This window comes from Callionymus lyra, chromosome 1, assembly GCF_982586985.1.
Source record: "Callionymus lyra chromosome 1, fCalLyr1.hap1.1, whole genome shotgun sequence".
In the NCBI taxonomy this organism is placed as follows: Eukaryota; Metazoa; Chordata; class Actinopteri; order Syngnathiformes; family Callionymidae; genus Callionymus; species Callionymus lyra.
In genome coordinates, this window is record NC_141818.1 from 40,892,372 (window position 1) to 40,913,533 (window position 21,162).

The following is a 21,162-nucleotide window of genomic DNA, read 5'->3' on the forward strand; positions in this document are numbered from 1 at the left end:
TACAGAAAGACATGCATATAAAAACTGTAAAAATTAAAATGGTACAATCTCACCATAATGCTGAATCAGCAGACGTTGTGGACTGGTTTAGTACCAAATAGAGTTTTGTGTTTTACCCATTCTCTGTCTTTTAAAGTGAACTGTACTTTAACAAGCATCAAGACACGTTCAGGGGAAAACCAATCAATACAACATAATTTAGGTTTTCTTCAGGGTTTTTTTTCTTACATAATCATAGTTTTTGTCAAATATACTATATGAATGACATACAGCACAGATGAAATTGCAGTCCTCTCAGAACCACGGCGCAAAACCATCAGTAAAAGAAAGAATAAATAAACTTCTATAAGTAGAAAGGACATAAAATAAACAGTCAACAAGACATGAGAAGACAATCAACTAGACTTCTATTAGACAGAATATGAACAAAATTCAGACACTTGATAAGGAAATAACTAAAACACTCATTTGACTCAGAATAATCTCTACACCTTGGATGATGTAACCATTCATATTTGAAGATTGAAGCAGTTGATGGCATTTTGAGCATCGTTTTTTATTTATCGAGAAAACTTTGGATTGTTGCTTGATGGTATTCAAATCATTGGTTTTCTCAAAAGTTCTTTTTTTTATATGCATTTATTATATACCTAGAATTATTTTGTATTTAATAAACTTTAACTGTAACAGTAACAATATTATTAATAATTGTGACATTTAGCAATAATGGTCCCAAGATTAAATGAAATAGTTTCACTGAACAAAGTATCCTCACTATGATTAGAACCCAAGCCCTGGAAGTGTCGGACCACTAGACCAGCAGTGACATTAGCTTAAGAAGAGAGCCTGAGTTATCAAAACATGCACAATGTCATCGAGCTAAACCCTTAAAGTAATGCTGAACCAACAACAATGACACATTTTGTCACCACAGTCCCAATTTAGGTGATTTGTTTTATTGACTTAAATGGATCTTGTATTTTATTGAATCATGTTTTGCATGTTTTCAGGGAAAAAACCCTTTGAAAAACACTTTCTGAAAATGTCATATTAATGTGTTCAGTCATTTAAACAGTGCAGAAACAGTTTGATTATTTCTTGTTTTTTGTAGTCAGGATTTAAAACAGTTTTTTTATGTTGAGATTTTTAACTATCTGCTAGATAAGACTGTCCATTTCTCTATTTTACAGAATTGTTTCAAGCAGATGTGGACGAGTTCTGCCAATACTATGGAAGACGAGACGCAAGCTTATGCTTCCCAGATTTTCAACGAAAGCAACCACAAGAGCAAGATTCCAACTACTTGGGAGATGAGAAAATAGATGAAATCAGCAGGTTTGTTGCCTGTTTCATATTATTTCTTTGGTGAACAATTTTATCTTTTTTTATAACTGAGTTTTTTGGAGTTCTCCACCTGCATCATTCAATCTATGCTACATATCTTTTTTAGCCTGTATTAGAAATCATGGGACCTGCTTCCCTTTTAAGTTTGCTTATCTCAACCATCATAATAAAAGTTGACAGACACTCAAACTCTTCCTTTTGTTCATAATATGACACATTCCATCTCCTGGTTTAAGAAGACCAGACTTAGGCAAAACAGATAATGCATTAGGCTTTTTATTTTAAAATAAAAAAATGTATTTTATTTAAACATTAAATTGATCTATGAAGTAGATCACTGTGTTTTTGTGCAGTAAAAGTTACATTCCATGTCATCTTGTGCATTTAAACAAAGTGTCAAGAATAGTGGGATCATATGCTGCATGCCAACACTGGTTTGACACAACTTTATTGAACGGAAGAAAAAGACGGTAATTTTCTTCTTACATCGCAATCTTTATTGTGTAAATGTTCCAAGAGACCCGTTGTTAAACAGGATATGGCAGGTATGTTGTCAATCATTACAGCTTGTTAGGTTTGCGAAGACTTGCAGTGCAACTCCATATTTTCCAGCACCGTTCCACCGTCAAAGTAGATTTTTCTCACCTTGGTCAGTCCCTGGACCTCATGTCTCCCCCCTTTTTGTTTCCCAGGAAACACAAACACAACTGCTACTGTGTCCAGGAGGTGTTGAGTGGTCTTCGGCAGCCGGTGGCCGTTGTGAACTGCAGGGATGGATCACAACGACTTTTTGTCCTGGAGAGGGAGGGTATTGTCCGGATACTGACCCATGACCTCCAGCTTCTCAAAGAGCCCTACCTGGACATCCACAAGCTGGTGCAGAGTGGCCTCAAGGTACATCTTGTGAACCTCTGTTATAATAGAGAAAACCCAACTATAACCTTTGTCTTACCAAGATCTGAACTTTAAAAATGCATGTAAAAAACCTTCTAAATTAAACATTTTCTTAGTCTGAATAGACAATCTAGCTCATAGTTTGACTAAAACATGCAGGTAGCTGTATCCGCCGTAGCATCTTCTTAGAAATACACGTCTTATTTAATCGTTGACCACATTGGGAACGCATCTATCCAGAGCAGAGTAAATGGTTTTTCGGGACTTTTTGCATCTGGTAAATTTATCAAGTAAATGCAAACTCTTGAGTTTTATTCTGAAACATACGATACCTTTATATCTGGTGAAACGATCTCCAAGATGAGAGAAGATATAACTTCACTTGTTACGTGACATCATAGACGAGAAGATTGCTTTGCTGAAATTGAGGAAAATTGAGCAGGAAAAACCTCCTGATAAACCAGTCAAATAGGTTAGGGTTAGGGGTTGTTCATTTTTTAACCTCCTAAACTGAGCGCAATGTTGTGATTTCTGTTCGCAAAGTTTTTTTGCCAACTTCATACATATCACATACCATGAGACTACAAGTCTGTACTTGGATTAACTCAGGATTAAAAGTCAAAACCAGATTGAATTTGATTGTCTTTAGGTCCTACTGTGCCTTATCCACTTTTGACAAAAGGGCAAATTTAATATTGGCTTGAATTCAACACTCCTAAATTATGCTCTGCAAAATTCAATGTTATTCTGAATGTATTTATTTACAATCGTACGTTTATACAGTCTTAAAATAACTCAGTTCACTCTGTGAATATTGAGAAAACAGCTCCTGGATTTGGGGTCTCGATCAAGCAATAGTCCAACCATTGTGTGCGCTGGTGTAACAACATGTCTAACTAGTGTATTGATAATTTACTTTTCACTTCTGTCCGTTCAAAAGAAACTGTTCAGATTCTTCTCTGGAGTGGTTACACTAAAACTGTTTGCACCTATGTAAACGCAGCGGCTAATTCGGCGGACTGCTAGGAACATCCCTGGCCAAGACAAATCCTTTAAAAGCGGTGTCTGTAGTCTATTAGCGTTCAATTATATAATTACGCCAAACAAGCAGTCATTCATCAAATGTGATCCAGCTAATCATCCTGCTATTATCTGCTAATTAACTGTACATACAGCTCGTATTGTGCTCGCTGCTCATTTTCACAATATGGGTTAATGGCTTTTTTTTTTTTAATAGATCCCACATTGTTCCTCAAAGGAATTTTATAGCCCACTTGTTGCTTTGTTCGGAACCTTATGCTTTTGCCCTTCAAGCAACTATTTTGTGCCCTAACTGCATCTTTAATGAGGCACATGTTGAGAGAGAGGTGCAGATGTTGAGCCGTGTAACCTTGCGTCTGCGTGTGTTTTCGACGCCGACTGAAGTGTAATCGTATCTGTTTGGATGATTTCTACTAAAGTGCCTTGATATTTGTTTACGATGCATTTCGTTTGCCGCACCTCTGAGCTCGAAAACTCTATAATTGGTTTGACTTGTTTACGTGGCACGATCAGATGCGGTTTCCATATCTTTTTTTTTCGGGGGGGAGCACACACTCCCAGACAGGAAGTTTATCTTTTGAATTTTGCAAGTGCACCCTGCGGGACGCTACCGGCCGTCTCCTGCCTTCTCATCGCCGTTTCCATCGCAGATAAAGCCATCGCTTCGACAATTAGACATGCAACAATCCCCAGTTGTCCTATCGTACGACGCTAGCTGGAGGAGCACGACAGAGCGAGGGGGGGGGGGATCCTGGGGGGGGGCGAAGGTGTTTACTGGCACCGTCAACAGGATGGAGTTGTCTTTATACAAAACGAGGAACCCGGGGTCCCCGGAGACGTGGTAGATAACACATTTATCGTCAGCCCCCCCCCCTGCACATGCTTTGATTGTAATGTTCTGTGTTTCCTTTTTGCATCTCTGACCCCCTCCCTCGGTGGATTCCCCCTCGCTGCCAATTAAGCCGGACTATGCAGAAACAATGATGGGATGAGGTGGTGTGGCCTCCTGGCTGCTCGCTGGGTGTTCTCCTCTTGAAATTCAATCTCTTCCGTGCACACCAACAAACACCCTCTCGCACACACACACACACATTGTGAAAAGTGCTGGAAAAAAAGGATTCTCCCAACTGGAACTTCTGAACTTGTAATAGAATTTGACGTCAATGGTATTAATTTAAAACTATAAAAAGGGTGTCGTATGCTACTTTCTGGTGCCCACAAACACGTGGCATTGATAGGAAATAATGGATCGATCACTGCTAAAAATAAAACGATACAGAAAGTGTAGATGAAGGAGGAAAACATGGGTTTAATTTCAGTTCTGAGGGATGAAGTTTCAGTACAGTTTGGTGCTATGGTTCGCCGCCACAGTATTTGGCAAGCAGTACCTTGAATTTACATACATTATAACTGGTCTGTTTGCTCCAGATTGGTATCTCTCTGGGTGATTTTCCAAGACCCTTTTATCGGGGGTAAAAGTCCTTGAAATCAGAACTGACATTAAAACAGTTTGTACAGGACCAAAACTCTTCACCTCACGAGGTATAACAACCGAAATGGTCACTAACTAGTCCAGGACAGTCCATGATTATAAATGTTGGGTCTTGAATACGTGGATTTGTAAGGCTTTTTAAATAGATTTTTTTCAAAGAAAAAGATAAAAATGTTTTGGAACTTATTCAATATGATCATTTAACATAAAGATAAAAGTTTCTCCTTCCATTTAGTAAAACCCGCATTCATTCTATGGTAAATGACTTTGTTTATACAGTGGGCTACTTTAAGCACTGAGTCAACATTATCCCACTCAAAGCATCATTGGCAGAAGTTTTAACTCGAGCTATGTTCACGAGCCAGCTGGCCGGGACTTCTCTTTTAATCAACGTACTGTATCTCCTCAAGATTAGCTGTGCAATGAAAGACTCCTAATGATATATTTGTTTCTTATGACTTGGTTGAAGATGCGATACTCATTAGAAAGGAAAGTGATACCTCTACCCATTTAGCCTTTCTTGGTGGTCTCCATATCTAGATCCCTTTTTGAATATGTGGTCAATAACGCCTCTTCCTGTGGGGGTTTGTTTAAGGAATCTGGGGAATCTACAGTGTATATGATGTGTAGATCGTACTTGCAAAAGGGTGTTCTGAGAATCTCTCTGGACTTTTGGAAATTCCAAGTCATACCAAATACACACAGTATTGTGTTAATAATGGTTTTGGTTATAATTTTTATTTTATTTTAACCCAACTTATCAGCAAAAAAAAACATTCTAAATCCAGATCTTCATTATTTATATATTGTTACTTTATAGACTTAAGAATACTGTTTTACCTTTACTAGAAGAAAGAAACTCCCGTTCATTTTTTCTTAATTATTTTGTATACGTTGATTTAATTAAGGAAAAAAGGTATTTCTCTGTCAGTTCAACTTCTCCATCCTATGCAATGCATCTTTAATTTTACTGAATGCACTGCATTCGCCTGTTTCAATCCGAAAAAAGGGATTTTAACGAAATTGAACAATGACTCGTCTAGTTTTAGTTAACTTCAATTATTTTAGCATATATTTTGTCTGGTTTTATTTTCACTCGCATGATGACAGTGCCATTAGGAAAGTATTTAATTTGGGGTGAACCATGGAAAGATAAAATATATGGTGGGCCGCCATGGTCTTATTAATGTATAGGAAAGTTCTATTTTATATAGTAGTGGTAGAAAAGTATATTTTGCGGTCTCTTTGATACGGTCACATTTCGATTAAAATGTGCATCATTTAAATTCAATACCTTCTCTTCGTAAGATCAATGTCTTAAAAACGGCTCTTGGAAACCACACAGTCTCGTTTTCTAGCTTCAGTCGAAGCAGCAGGACGAGTGACAAAATAGCAAAAGAAGAAGAGTCTTCTTGTTTTCCCGCGGAGAGGAAGCTGCGACGTTACTGCGCAGCATTGAGACGGGACCACCAGAGCGGCGGCAATTGATGAAGCTGCCTCGGGGATGTGACAAAGATTTACGTATTACACCGTCAAGATGTTTAGATGTTCTCCCAAACATGTTGCCAGGACATTGGGAACTGGCAGCTCGGATCTTATTTATAATTTTCTTTTCTCCTCGCCCCCTAAATTTATCTGTGACTTTGTGTAAAGCAGTGAGAATCGGGGGCGACTTTTGGAGCACAAAGCAAAGCACTTTGCACTTCTGCGCTCTCTATGAACTGTGAGCGAGCTAATAAATTCTTTCAGCCACTCAGCGCAGCATTCACTGATATCCCCCAAAGATTACACACACAAATCACCGCACAATAGAGGCCACCCTGAGGGCCGCGGCGTCGTGGGGGCCCCCCCGACCCCGAGGACAAGTGCATATAACCAGGCCGGGGAGAAGTTTAATGGGGGGTCTTTGAGGAGCTGCAACTCTTCCCAGAGTTAAACGCTCTTATGACGGTTGGTAATGGTAGATGTGACCAGGTTAGGGAAGGTGTTAGGAAGGAGTGAGCGGCCGGGGTGAGAAAAGGAATGCGGCAGACGAGTAAAAGGAAAGGATTAGAGCGGCTGCGGTATTAAAAGGGGGGGCGGGTGAGACGGGCGTATTGAAGGTGTGTGAAGTGATCTCGATTGTGATGAAGATGACTGAGGGAGGTGTGGTGGGGAACAATCTCAGGCCCCATGCGGCGGAGCAGAAGCCGAGAAAAGGGACATAATTAACTCCTGGATCTTTTGTGTTTCTCCTCTGACTGCAGGGCGGAGATGAAAGGGGTCTGCTTAGTCTGGCATTCCATCCCAATTACAAGAAGAATGGCAAACTCTACGTCTCCTACACCACCAACCAGGAACGCTGGGCCATCGGACCGCACGACCACATTCTCCGCGTGGTGGAGTACACCGTGTCAAGGTAATGAGAGAAGTGCGTAACATGTCTTCTTCCTAGGCTAGTGCTTACGTGTGCGGGGAAGGCTAACGTCTTTGGCGTCTTTTTTAAATCGGATGGAAGATGTTGGGTGTAAACCTTTTGAGGTGCACGAAACTGAATGATCATCTACAGCAGGTGTGTCAAACTGTATCACACAAAGGGCCAAAAATCTAAAACGCAGTCTAAGTGAGGGGCCGAACAAAATGTAGCCACTAAAATACACCTACGAAAGCTAAAACATCAACTATAAAATTCCCCTTTTTCTTATAGGTGTCTTATACTAGCTGACATCAATAATGTGTCCCTTAGCTTATCTTACCTTGGCATCCTCATCCTCATTAAGGGTTAAGGCGGGCCAGATTTGAATAACACCATATAAGAGCAAAGACAGTTCAAGGCAGTCTAAGTGAGGGGTCGAACAAAATGTAGCCACTAAAATACACCTACGAAAGCTAAAACATCAACTATAAAATTCCCCTTTTTCTTATAGGTGTCTTATACTAGCTGACATCAATAATGTGTCCCTTAGCTTATCTTACCTTGGCATCCTCATCCTCATTAAGGGTTAAGGCGGGCCAGATTTGAATAACACCATATAAGAGCAAAGACAGTTCAAGGCAGTCTAAGTGAGGGGTCGAACAAAATGTAGCCACTAAAATACACCTACGAAAGCTAAAACATCAACTATAAAATTCCCCTTTTTCTTATAGGTGTCTTATACTAGCTGACATCAATAATGTGTCCCTTAGCTTATCTTACCTTGGCATCCTCATCGATCTATATATTCACATTAATCTTTCTTGACTCATAGGTTTCATATATATCGGGCCACATTAAGGGTTAAGGCGGGCCAGATTTGAATAACACCATATAAGAGCAAAGATAGTTTCAAGGCAGTCTAAGTGAGGGGTCGAACAAAATGTGACGTCTACTGAACTGTTGCAGCCACTAAAATACACCTACGAAAGCAAAAAATATCTATTACTACTACTATTAAATTCCCATTTTTTTTATATAGGTGCCTTATACTAGCTAGCATCAATAATGTTATCTTACCTTGGCATCCTCATAGATCGATATATTCAAATAAATCTGTCTCAACTCAAAGGTTTCATATATCGGGCCACATTAAAGGTTAAGGCGGGCCAGATTTGGACCCTGTGCCTTGGGTTTTGACGATTTCAAAACAATTTCATTAACGTGTCAAATCATGACACCATATAAGAGCAAAGACAGTTTCCAGCTAATCACAAAGAAGGATATTGCAGGGGGAAGGATACCGTTTAACAAGCAGAAACCTAAAGAGAACCAGACTCGGTGTGAAGGTCCTCCTGTGGTAGAAGATAGATGGAGGGATGAATCAAGTTAAGAAAGAGGTGCAATAAACAGCTTTTTTTGTGTCATTACACAAACTTTCATGAGCTATGATAACCACTTTTCTCCTTTATGAAAGTAATTGTATTGTAATAATAACTGCTTTCGCCGATTGTGAATCTAAGATTCTGTAGGCTCTAAAAAAAATGAACTACAACAGCACATGACAAAACATTCCCCTGCTGAACCTGAAAAACGTATCCGTTTATCGGCTTTTTGGAAGCCGTGGTTCCGCCCAGTGTCTAGGCTTCAGACTTTGTGTCTCTGAAGTCAAATGGATTGTTTTTAGGAAGTATGTTAAAATGCTTTATAGAGAAGATATGATCAATCTTTCCATTAAAAAAAAAAAAGGAAAAGCTCAAGTTTCATGTTCCTTTAGGAAAAATCCAAACCAGGTGGATACCAGAACGATCCGAGTTCTGATGGAAGTGGCAGAGCTGCACAGGAAACACCTCGGAGGTCAACTACTGTTCAGCCCAGATGGTTTGCTGCACATCATTCTGGGAGATGGAATGATCACCTTGGATGACATGGAGGAGATGGATGGACTTAGGTAAGACCCTCCTTCCGTCTGATGCTCCAGGTTTATAAGTATTGGTGGTTGTTTTGTACTCCAACATGAGCCCCTTGCTGTGGTGAATTGTATTTTTGTTTGTGTGTTTGAATGCAGTGATTTCACAGGGTCCGTCCTGAGGGTCGACGTGGACCCAGAGAACTGCGCCTCGCCCTACATCATACCCCGGAACAATCCCTACTTCAACAGCACCAACCAGCCTCCGGAAATCTTCGCCCACGGAATACACGACCCAGGCAGGTTGGTGTGCGGCTTCGCTATCTAGACGTAACCGGCGCATCACCGTGTGACGATACAGGTTTGACTTTTACTCCGCAGGTGTGCAGTGGATCGGCTTCAGGCGGACAATGGAAGTCTCCTGATGATCTGTACGGATTCCATCGGGAAAAACTCGACAGCAGGGAGGATATTGGAAATTACAAAAGGAAAAGATTATGGTAGGTCACGTTAGAAAACATGTTGCTAAATTATTTTTTGACCAGCTTGAAGAAGAGATATCGTTATCATTATATATTGGATTTTTGCAATGATTTTGCCACAGAAAAAAGGCTGTATCTTGTGTTTGTTTGTGTGTGGAGTCCAGCCTAAATTCTCCCACACAACACTGTCCTCTGCTCCGCTTGCAGAGTGTCTGCCCACATCCGCTTCAGGCACTGGTACTTGGTCTCCATCCAGGATGTGGTTAAGACTTACTACGAAGATAGTTTTCATTTTTGTTTAACCATTTTGTTCAAATTGATTTTTTTAAAGTGGATTTTTTTAACTTTATAACGAGACAAGAAACGACATGAAGTTAGAAGATCAGAACATATTTTCCAAAAGAAGCTTTCAGTTCTGGGTTTTAATTATTTATTTTCATCCAATTTTCCAAAAAAGTGTTTTTAGCTGTTGTGGTAGGACTTAACACAGTTCCTGAACTAAAGTATTTACTTTAACCCTTGTGTTATCTCTAAGTGAAGGTGACCCGAAGACCCCAGTTTTTTCACCTTCACCTAGAGGAAACAAACACATTTGTTTTTCAGGACTTCGGGTCACATTGACCCAGAAATAACACAAGGGATACCTCAAACACATCTGTTTTTCAGGGTCTATAGGGTCGCCTTGACCCAGAGAAAACACAAGGGATTCATAAAACACGTTTTTTTCTAGTCTTTGGGTCATCTTGAACCATAGATAACACAAGGCATACCTCAATAACATTTGTTCTTCGGGTCCATCTTGAACCAGAGATAACACAAGGCATACCTCAAAAACCTTTGTTCTTTGGGTCATCTTGAACCATAGATAACACAAGGCATACCTCAAAAACATGTGTTCTTCGGGTCATCTTGAACCAGAGATAAAACAAGGCATACCTCAAAAACATTTGTTCTTCGGGTCATCTTGAACCAGAGATAACACAAGGCATACCTCAAAAACATTTGTTCTTCGGGTCATCTTGAACCAGAGATAACACAAGGCATACCTCAAAAACATGTGTTCTTCGGGTCATCTTGAACCAGAGATAACACAAGGCATACCTCAAAAACATTTGTTCTTCGGGTCATCTTGAACCAGAGATAACACAAGCCATACCTCAAAAACATTTGTTTTTCGGGTCTTCGGGTCACCTTGACCCAGAGATAACACAAGGGATACCTCAAACACATTGGTTTTTGGGTCTTTGGGTCACCTTATTGAATATTGTCTTGATTGTTTAATCGCTTTGTGACCCTGGTCTGGAACAGCGCTATATAAATACAAATTCCTTAATTACTTACTTACCTTGACCCAGAGATAACACAAGGGATACCTCAAACACATTTGTCTTTCAGGCCTTCGAGTCACCTTGACCCTTAGATAACACAAGGGTTAATGTATGGAATTTCCGCAGTCTTGATGTTTTGCAAATTTGCATTATAATGATATAATGATAATATTTTTATAATATGACTTTACATTTTAACAGCAATTGCATTTGAACAGCAGGTAAAAATTTTAAAAAAAGTGCAAAAAGATAGTCAAGGGAACTCTGGATTGAAAAGTACTGTATAAATCCTCGGGTTTCAAAGATGATGTCGTTGATATTGATGTTTTCTACGACAACAAGTGGACTAATGAAGATGTGTTTCGTTGTTTCTAGAGAATGAAGCTTCTGTCTATGACCTGCAGTCGAGTGGAGGAGCGCCACCTGTGGGGGGCTTCATCTACCGGGGCTGCCAGTCCAGACGACTGTATGGAAGTTATGTGTTCGGGGATAAAAACGGGTGAGTGGAGCCAGTATGTGTCTTTCTAAAAAAAAAAAGAGAGCATGTCAGGTTCGACTCCCTACATAATTCCGCAAGCTGAGACCTTCTATCCCACATTCTAGTGACTTCACCAGTTTGTCATTCAAGCTCCGGTGATTTACGAGGCGTCAGATACATTGTCTGCCTTGTTGGGATGTTCCCTCTCTTAAACATGGCTACGATCAGCTGCTGCCAGTGTAAACACAGTGTTGTAAATGTCTCAGGCGGGATGAGGGTGGGGTGGGGGGGGGTTAAACAAAACAACATCTTGCCTAATGTTGTTCACACTTCTCCTTTGTGGTAGCCTTATGACCGTGAGCAAAGGAGGGAAATAACGGGGAAGAAGTAAACGATCCATTTGTACTGAAAGCATCTACTACATGTGGTTTTCTAATTCTGGGCCTCATTACAATTCAGAGGCTTGTTGTTCTGTTAAATAGAGGCTTCGGCCTGATGTTTGTTTTGACAAGGACGGTCGTAAATGACACCATATGTGGAAATGTAGGAGAAATAAATATAATAAAAACTCTAATTTATGCTCCTCTCACTCAAACATCGTCCCTTTATGAAAAAAAAAGTATTATTTTATGGCTGAAAATGATGAGTATGTGTCGCTGTTCCTCATTTCCAGTTAAATTTTTTATATCTTGCGGTTATTGAACATTGGGGAATTCTTTATAACACATCAAGAACTTGAAAATGACATGAATGGATCATCTTGATTTAGCTGCTGTTGTGATAGTTCACCCACATTTCTTTATTTATTTTTAGAGTAATAAGAGTAATGTGTTCCTTTTTTAGAGTTACAGGCTAAAATGTTTGTTCATTTTAATGTAGAGACCGATGTTTGTCTTCGTCCAAAAAGACACTTAAAAACATCCAAATACCTAGCAGAACGAAGATAAAGACGACACAACTAAGCTCCATTCACTACATTAAAATGAACAAACACTTTTGTCTATAACTATAAAAAAAATTAAAAATAATCTGAAAATAATCCCAACCCTTAAGTAACATTACAGTGATTAGAAAAAGGTGAAGAAAAATAAAATGAGTGAAGGAACTAATCGTAACTCTTGACTAGAGTCTTTTTTTTGTGTGGATAGAATCAACCTGTCGAGGCTACATGGTCATTTAAAATGTTGGATCCTGTGGTGTATAATAACGTGGACGATATCGTTAAAAACATGCTTTTATTTCCACCTTAGAAACCTGCGAATCCTTCAGAAGTCCTTGTCGTCGACGGCAGTGGCCGGCGAGGAGTGGCAGGAGAAAGCCTTGTGCCTGGGATCCTCTGCGTCCTGTGGCTCCATGTTAATGGGACACATTTTAGGGTTCGGAGAAGATGAGCTGGGTGAGTGTTTTTTTATCAGACGGACCATTTTTAGCACCACAACCACTAAAAAAAAAAACACATGCCGACTAATTAGACTGGCTTCTAATTCGCAGGCTCGGTCGCAACAGGATATTAAATGTGTACTTTCTCGTCAATTATCGGACCATAAAATAAGAAGCGACACCCCCAGAATACCACCCATGCGCTCAGGCCCACCTACCAGGCGATGTTTTGCATGAGGGGCGCGATATGTTTTTATTTACGCGACCGAATGTTAAGATAAGTCCGAGTAAACTGAGATAATCTAAAATAAACTTAACAAGATGTTTGAGTCAAGTTTCTCTGCGGGATCTTGGACTTGTTTATTCTTTTCCAGCTGCTATTTAGATGGATGGATAGATGGATGGATAGATGGATAGATAACTAGATAGATAGATCGTAGTCATACCAGTGCTACAAAAAAAATGTTGCGATTGATTGTTTGGGTTTTTTTAACGGAGGATGTTCTGTTTTTTCCAGGTGAAGTCTACATTCTGGCGAGCAGTAAAAGTATGTCACAGCTACACAATGGAAAGCTCTACAAACTGGTGGACCCCAAAAGGTAAAAATAGTTACCTTTTTTTTTTAATTTAACCAGAAACATCCATTCATCACGATATATAGAACCAGTTAGACCTGTAAATCAGGGGCGTCAACGTCACTTAAGGGCCGAAATTCCCTTCCATCATTATCAGTTTGACTCTTTATTTAATTTAAAAGTCTTTATTTTAGGTTAAAAAAAGAACTAAAAAGTCATTAAGTGTGAAATCTAATAATATTCCTTCATTAATGAAGAACTCATTGCTGCATTTAAGATAGATATATATACATTTATATATATTTAAGATATTTGTTCATCCCATATCATATGTTGGTATGAGTAGTAGAAAACACGTTTTCGTGGTTTGAAAAATACTAAAAATGTTTTAAAACTAAAGTTGGTCTTACTTCTTCACTTTTTAAAATGATATTCGGAAGTATAAAAAATTAAATGTCTTGTTATTTATACCTTTACATGTCTACATTCTAATTTACTTGTATGTAAAACATGATTTACTTTGATTTTCATAGTAGAGCATATAAAAATAGTAACAAAAATAGAGAATAAATGTAAGATTTTCTAAAAATAAAACTGATCCAACTGCTTTTTTAATCGCCCGTCAGTCATCGTGTCACTTGAGAACGGGCTTTAGCCAAATAGAAGTCGTAAACATGGCACGTCAAAATGCCAGCATGTCCTACTGAAGTGGATGAAAAAAGTCTCATCAATCATTCGCTGTTGCCTCCTGGCTGAATCTGGAACATGTGACTGCACGTCTGACGATCACCTGTACGAAAAGCACCTGCTGTCAAATGCACCCAGAGCTGCCACATTTGTAGCTGTGCTCATGGAAAAATAGTCCCAAATATATCCCGAATCTTCTCCAACCTCTCCCACCCTGAAGACTGTTGAATTAGTTGATGTTAAACAACCTGGATTTGCCAGGGGTCTGTGCTTGCAACATCATAATTCCAACATGTGTGTGTGTGTGTGTGTCCTTGTGCCGTAATTCATACCATATGCACGAGTCTATGATAAATCACTCGGTTGATGATGAATCTATAAACAGTTTGTGGAAAGTCAAGTACATGTGAAATACGTTTGACACTTGAAGAGACGTTATGCACGCAGCACATCCCACATGACGGCGTTGGTATAAGCATTCTTGTCTCGTATATTTTCCCTGAAGAAACGACATTTCCACGCTAGTCTTACCAGCTTTTAAACCAAACTCGATGTGACCCTTTTTTCTGAGCTACATGACCTCTTATAAATACCTGAATTTCTTGTAGAGAGTGAAAAGAAAAATCACAAAAATTAGGGTTAAAAACCTTTTAAAAACTTTACCATTCAATGTTTCCAGTAGAAGATTTTTTTAAACGATAAACTTTAAGTTACAATAAGTAATTTAGGTGTTATTTTTGTTGTCATATTTGAAAACCCATCTCTCCTGACTAACTCACATGTTTCAAATATTTAAGTCTACCTTTCCAATATGCAGTAAGTCTCTCATCATGACCATGTTTTGAACGTATTACTTTGTAAAGTTCTCACCCGTCTGAAATCTCGGCGAACAAGAGGTTACGAGAGCGGAGTCCATTATTACGTAATAATGGTCGTCACTCCTCCTCCAGCCATCTGTATTTACGCCCCGCTTTGTTTATACAACGAGTCCGGCGGAGGTGGAGACTTATGGGTTTGATGATGCGCGGTGACAAACCTTGATTCTTGACCAATCACAGCAGAGTGGGCGTGGTTAAGGCTAGCAAGAGTTCAGACGAATTAAGAATATTCCATTTCATTTTCTAATGTAAACCTGGCTCATGATTAAGTTAACAGCTCGATGACTTAATCAGTTAAGATAAAGTAAAGTGAATTCTTAGTCATCGACTAAAGAACTTTGAGATTATTCCGAGGCGGCTCTCAGGCACAACGCCATGAATTACATCACATCATTTTAAGACTTCATATTTACGTTTGGTGGAATGTCCGTTCAGAGTTTTCTCACCGTTTTCCACCGTCGACCGGTCGCTTGTTTAGTCTGCACAGACCTGTGCCGTTTAAGACCGGACCCTTAATACGTTCTGGCTTTGTTATTAGGATCCAGTTTCAGGGGTACGGCGGGTGACAGCACATGTGTATATAGGGTAGCTAACGCGTCTGACCTCAACATGTTATCGAGTCCGGTGGTCCCTCACGTCTCTTCTTTCTTCAATTGGACACTAAATCTTTCCAAATATGTGGTGCGATGGAGCCTGTGGTGGTTTGTTTTGATCGAGCCAGTGTTTGGGAACAGAGAGGAGAATTGTGGAACTCTTAGCAGGAGCGGTAAAGGCTTACATGGCAACATCAGCGATAAAATCCCTCAGCGGTGTTTGTGTAAACATGTCCAGGCCGGATGACTTCATTGCTAGGTATTTGTTTGTCAGTTGAAGTACCCCCTCAATAATAAATAGGCCACCATGGATTGAAACATGACTAATGTGTGCGTTCGCAAGTAAAACAAATGAGAGCGAGCAAGAAGAGGCTTGTTTGTGGTTTAGTAGTGCGACAAAAATGCTGTGTGCAGCGCACATACTGTGGACCGTGAGCATGGAGCGGCCAATCAAAATCTAGTTTGCTGGACGATACAGATAATGATCCTCACCTCGGAGCAAGGAGGTTGCAGGTTGGATTCCAGCTTGAAAGTGCACTCCAGTTTCCTCAGACTTTCATAATCGTCGAGGTTTAATCGATAAATGGTTTTCTATGGGAGCAGCAGCAACCCGTCTTGGATGTTAAATGTATTTGAATAGTATAGAAAAAAGGCTACAAATGTTGATGCATCAGAAGATTATATTTTCAGTGATAGATCATAAAAAAAATCTGCACGTCAACTTTGTGTATAAATGTTGAATCGAGTCAAAGCGAGAGGATGTTTGATGCATCTATACAATGCTTTAGTCTGCTTTACTCCATAACTTGTTTCAATTGGGGTTTGTTTTCTTTAAAACTTCATCCAGATAAATAAAGTTTATTCTTATTCCATATTCTTAACCGAGGTCAGGGTTCAGATAATATCGATGGTTCCTTCCGTTAATGTACGTTAATATATAACGTACTTATTGCTAAGGGCAGCTTCGGATTTTCAATTCTCAATCTCACTCTTCGGGTCAAAGTCAACGACCAGAAGCAAGAACGTCGATGCACTGATACTTTGAGAACTTTTCACTTTGTTCGAGCCGTTTCTTCGAGCCCATGTTAAAAGCAAAATTCAAACTTCACTCATTTTCTACTCGCCCTTATGTCGACTAAGGTTTGGGATTATTTTCACAGTAATCTGCTCCTTTTGTTGAGTTGTAGGCAAAAATGCATGTTCATTTTAATGTAGCGACTGGAGCTCAGTTGTCATCGTCTTCATCTGCCTACACTGGGAGTTACCCCGATATTTAAAGGTATTTTTGCTACAAACAAGGGTAAAAAGGAACAGAATTTTTTCCAGAGTTGAGGTGTGACGAAAAGAGGGATGTTACAAACGAGTACCGCAGAGGTAGAGTTGTTTTTAAGCGTCTTTTTGGACGAAGACAACCAAGATCCACTCGCTTCATTAAAATTGACTTACATTTCTGCCTGTAACTCTAAAAAGGAACAGATTACTCTGAAAATAATCCCAACCCTTAATCCACAGGAGTGAGTAGAAATTAAAGGAAGTTTACATTTTGATCACTTGTATCTTTTCAACATCGCAGGCTTTTAAACAATTTCAATTCATATAGATTTCTCTTATTCTTAGACTTTCTCAAAAAAAAAAGTGCTTTTTAAAAACGCACTTATTCTTTCCACTTCCCCTGCAGACAAGTGGAAGGTGTGAAAGTGGAGCCCTGGTGGTCCCGGGGACAAACCCCCTTTATAAACAGCGTCGCAAATCACTGGATGTGCTCCGGGAAGGATGTTGTGGGTGCTTGTTTATGGATATATTTATCTGTATGTTTGCCTCTCGGTGCTTGCGAGGCGCAGATCTAAACTGTGTGGGTGGTGGATACATGCGAACATGCACATCTGTGAGTCTGTGTGAGCGTGTGGTACACTAGCCCCCAGCACGCTGCCGAGGAGAAAAAAAAAAAAAAAAAAGCCTTTTCTTTATTTTTCCGATCCCTCCTAAATCTTCCTGCAACGCCGCTGTGGTCCTCCCCTTCACAAAGCTGCTTGCCAGTCCCCGCTGAATAGCCCGGGCTCCTACAATACACAGTAAATTTGGTGCACAATTAAAACAAGGAACGACGTCACAAAAGAAGCTCCCAAACAATGGAGTCGGATGACAAAAGAGCACGAGAGACCACACTGGGGCGTTTGATTAAGCCATTGTTGGAATTTACAATGTACACTATTCCGCTGTCTTTTTCTCACATATACTGTGTGTCAATCAAACGGAGCCTCGGGGGGCCAACAAGCTAAGATCGGCCGTCCATCGGATCAGGATTTTAAATCATCCTAATGGGGAGACAATGGGGGTTTCTAATAGCGTTATGAGGAGTCGTCTCTCACTTTAATGGCGCTCCTTTGGATAATTCCGCAGATATAGCCACCTCTCCTGCGAGCGGTGTCATCCCTCTTCCCCTTCTCAAGCCTTTCCCCGCCCCTCCTAAAGTTGATGAATTCCCACAGTGGCTGTTGACCCAGCTGCCTTTGTGAAGTGGCGCTGCTAGCAGGTGCTGTTTTCACAGGCACCCTGGCAGTCGTGCAGGCTGTTTGGTAGCACCGCTGACCCCGGCCCGCTATTAGCGGCGCTAGCTTCAAACCCCCCGAATCCTCCAGGGACATTTACTCTTTTCTCTTCGCTTCGCTTCGTCACTGTTTTTTTTTTTAAACTATGCCTGCCACAACAAAAGCAGCCATTGCATGTATTCCGGAGGTGGGTGCCGTCAAGAGCATGGGAATCAACCCCCCCCCCCTCTCTGCCTACCCCCCCATGTTTGGGCCACCACCGCCCCCTTGATATTGGACCTTGGCAAAGTGCAGCTAGGGGGCCACATGACCACTAGTGATGGTCTGATGAAGCTTTGTTTTGAACCCCTGTTCTAATGAAACATCATTTTGTAACTGATGGCGCCACCTACTGACATCTGAACAACATGACACTGCTTCATGAAGCTTCGCTAGCACATCACTACCTACCACAGCACCAGTAGGACTGAGTCACCATCTGAAAATGTTCACGATCTTCCACACTGATGCCTGAACGATACTTCTTTCGATACCAATTTACCGAAATCCATTTACAAAAGGAAAAAAATAACATGACACGTAGTAAAAATCTGGAATTTAATTTTCAGCTTCAGTTAATTTCCACTGCAATGTTCTATTAAAAAGAAATAAATTAAAAAACAAGTTCCAGTGACAAGTGACAAATCAATTCTTCGTCCACTAGTACTGGTCATGAAGCTTCATGAAGCAGTGTCATATTTTCAGTGAGCACTAGATGGCGTTTCTGCACTATTTACCTTTTGTTTTGAACAACTGTTCTAATGAAACATCATTTTGTAACTGATGGCGCCACCTACTGACCTCTAAACAACATTACACTGCTTCATGAAGCTTCGCTAGCACATCACTACCTATCGCAGCACCAGTAGGACTGAGTCACCATTTAAAAATGTTCACGATCTTCCACACTGATGCCTGAACGATACTTCTTTCGATACCGATTTACCGAAATCCATTTACAAAAGGAAAAAAATAACATGACACATAGTAAAAATCTGGAATTTAATTTTCGGCTTCAGTTAATTTCCACTGCAATGTTCTATTAAAAATAAATAAATTAAAAAACAAGTTCCAGTGACAAGTGACAAATCAATTCTTCGTCCACTAGTACTGGTCTGATGAAGCTTCATGAACCAGTGTCATATTTTCAGTGAGCACTAGATGGCGTTTCTGCACTATTTTCTTTTGTTTTGAACCCCTGTTCTAATGAAACATATTTTCTAAACTGATGGCGCCACCTACTGACCTCTACACAACATGACACTGTTTCATGAAGCTTCATAAGCCCCTCACTATTGCCCACCCCTGACGACAGTATAAAACCAGTGTTGACGAAGCTTCACGAAGAAGTGTCTCCACGTTCCAAGATAAGAAGGTGGCGCCACTACCCTGAAAATATAATAGCCAAAGATTACACAGCGAAGAGCGCCATCTACTGGGCTCTGGAAAATGAGGCTTCATGAAGCTTCATTGGCTCAAAAGTGTTTCACCGACGACCACTTCTCTAACTTTAGTCACCCTTTCTCACTGCTTGGACCTCTGGTCGCTTCCACAGTGGAGAAGGCCACGGTCACAGCACATGCCGCACAATTTGTTTTACTACACAAACATTTGTCCTTTTTCTGACAGTCGCACAGAAGTGTGTAAGTCTCAACCCTGATTACACACTTCCCATATTACTTCCAGATTCTTAGAGCGTGATATGAAATCATTTTTGAGTGCTGTTGTGCGTGCGTGGATGTTTGTGTTACTACGGAATGGTCGCAATATGTCAGCGTTCAGACACTACACATGTGCTGTGGAGGGAGATGTGTGTGTGTGTGTGTGTGGATGTGTGTGTGTGTGTTTGCCTTCAGCCAATAATGTTTATATTAGCAGGAGTCTTGTTCCCCGAGCTGTGTATTGTTTCAAGAGGAGAGAGTTTCACGGAAAAACACCGGATTGATGAATCGAATGAACAATTTATAGAGATCTGTCAATGGAATCGAGTTGTTGGAAGCGGCAGTGTGAAGACAGCTCGATTTTCCACTGAGGCAACGAAAACGATTGTAAATATTGACCTCGGATCAAAGCAGGGGAAGTGCCAAACATGAAAAAAAAACACAAAAACATATTTTTGTTTTACCTTCTGTTCCTCAAGTAGAATGTTTTTCAGTGGGTTTGTAAAAATGTATCTTTGTGTTCTTAACTCGGACGATGGTTCTTATATTAGCCTCGAATCTAAATGTTTTCTTAGATCATCCATACATACATTTTCGATCGTTTTTTCTATTTTTGGGGTCGCAGGGCTAGGGCTGGAGCCTATCCCAGCTTCTTAGGGCCAGAGGTTGGGGACACCCTGGACAGGACCCTGAGTCTGTCACAGGAAACACAAATACATGCAACCCTTCACACACACACTCATAACTATGGACAATTCCCTCAAGTTCCAAATCAACCTCCTTATGTTTTTGAACTTTGGGAGGAAACCGGAGTGCCCGGAGTAAACCCACGCAACATGGGGAGAACATACACCTGTCTTTATTAAACAAGAGAAACAAACAAAAATGGTGTTGAATTGATAAAAAACACTTTTTCATTCGACCATCTTTTATTTAATCTATATCTGTTGATGCTTTTTCAAGTTTTTGAAACATCAATGATGGGGCGTCCAGTGGCGAAAAACCTTCAGCAATAAGGTTGAAGGTTTGAGTGCGTAACAAACCCTGTTCAGGGCGCCGCTAGCCCTAAGTAGCTGGGACACGCTGTATTCCTAACCTGGATAATAAAATAAATGGATATTTTTTTCTAATCATGAAATGACACAAAAGTTACCCCGGTTTGGTCGTAATGACCCAGAGAGCCGATCAAATTCTCAACGTCGAACTATTTCTCAACTCTCTCTCCTCAGACCGCTCGCCCCGAAGGAGTGCCAGCGGCCGGTGGAGCCGCCGGAGCTGCTGATGACGGCGTGTTCCCGACACTGCAAGAACGGACACTGCACCCCGACCGGCAGCTGCTGCTGCAGCCCCGGCTGGGAGGGCCCCTTCTGTCGAGTCGGTGAGTTTCCTTTCGATGAATCACCGTCAACCCCCCCCCCCCCTCCTCCTCCAACACATAAA

General features: G+C 40.5%; 1 protein-coding gene across 1 annotated transcript in view; it reads left to right on the forward strand.

The window, feature by feature from the left end:
• hhip (hedgehog interacting protein) overlaps positions 1-21,162 on the forward strand; it is a 30,489-nt gene that overhangs the window by 6,855 nt on the left and 2,472 nt on the right. The window contains exons 3-12 of the mRNA XM_087807803.1: positions 1,191-1,335; positions 2,037-2,238; positions 7,018-7,169; positions 8,941-9,114; positions 9,232-9,375; positions 9,454-9,572; positions 11,258-11,381; positions 12,611-12,756; positions 13,258-13,339; positions 20,952-21,100. Coding sequence (XP_087663929.1) covers positions 1,191-1,335; positions 2,037-2,238; positions 7,018-7,169; positions 8,941-9,114; positions 9,232-9,375; positions 9,454-9,572; positions 11,258-11,381; positions 12,611-12,756; positions 13,258-13,339; positions 20,952-21,100 — 1,437 coding nt within the window. The remainder of the gene's footprint in view (positions 1-1,190; positions 1,336-2,036; positions 2,239-7,017; positions 7,170-8,940; positions 9,115-9,231; positions 9,376-9,453; positions 9,573-11,257; positions 11,382-12,610; positions 12,757-13,257; positions 13,340-20,951; positions 21,101-21,162) is intronic.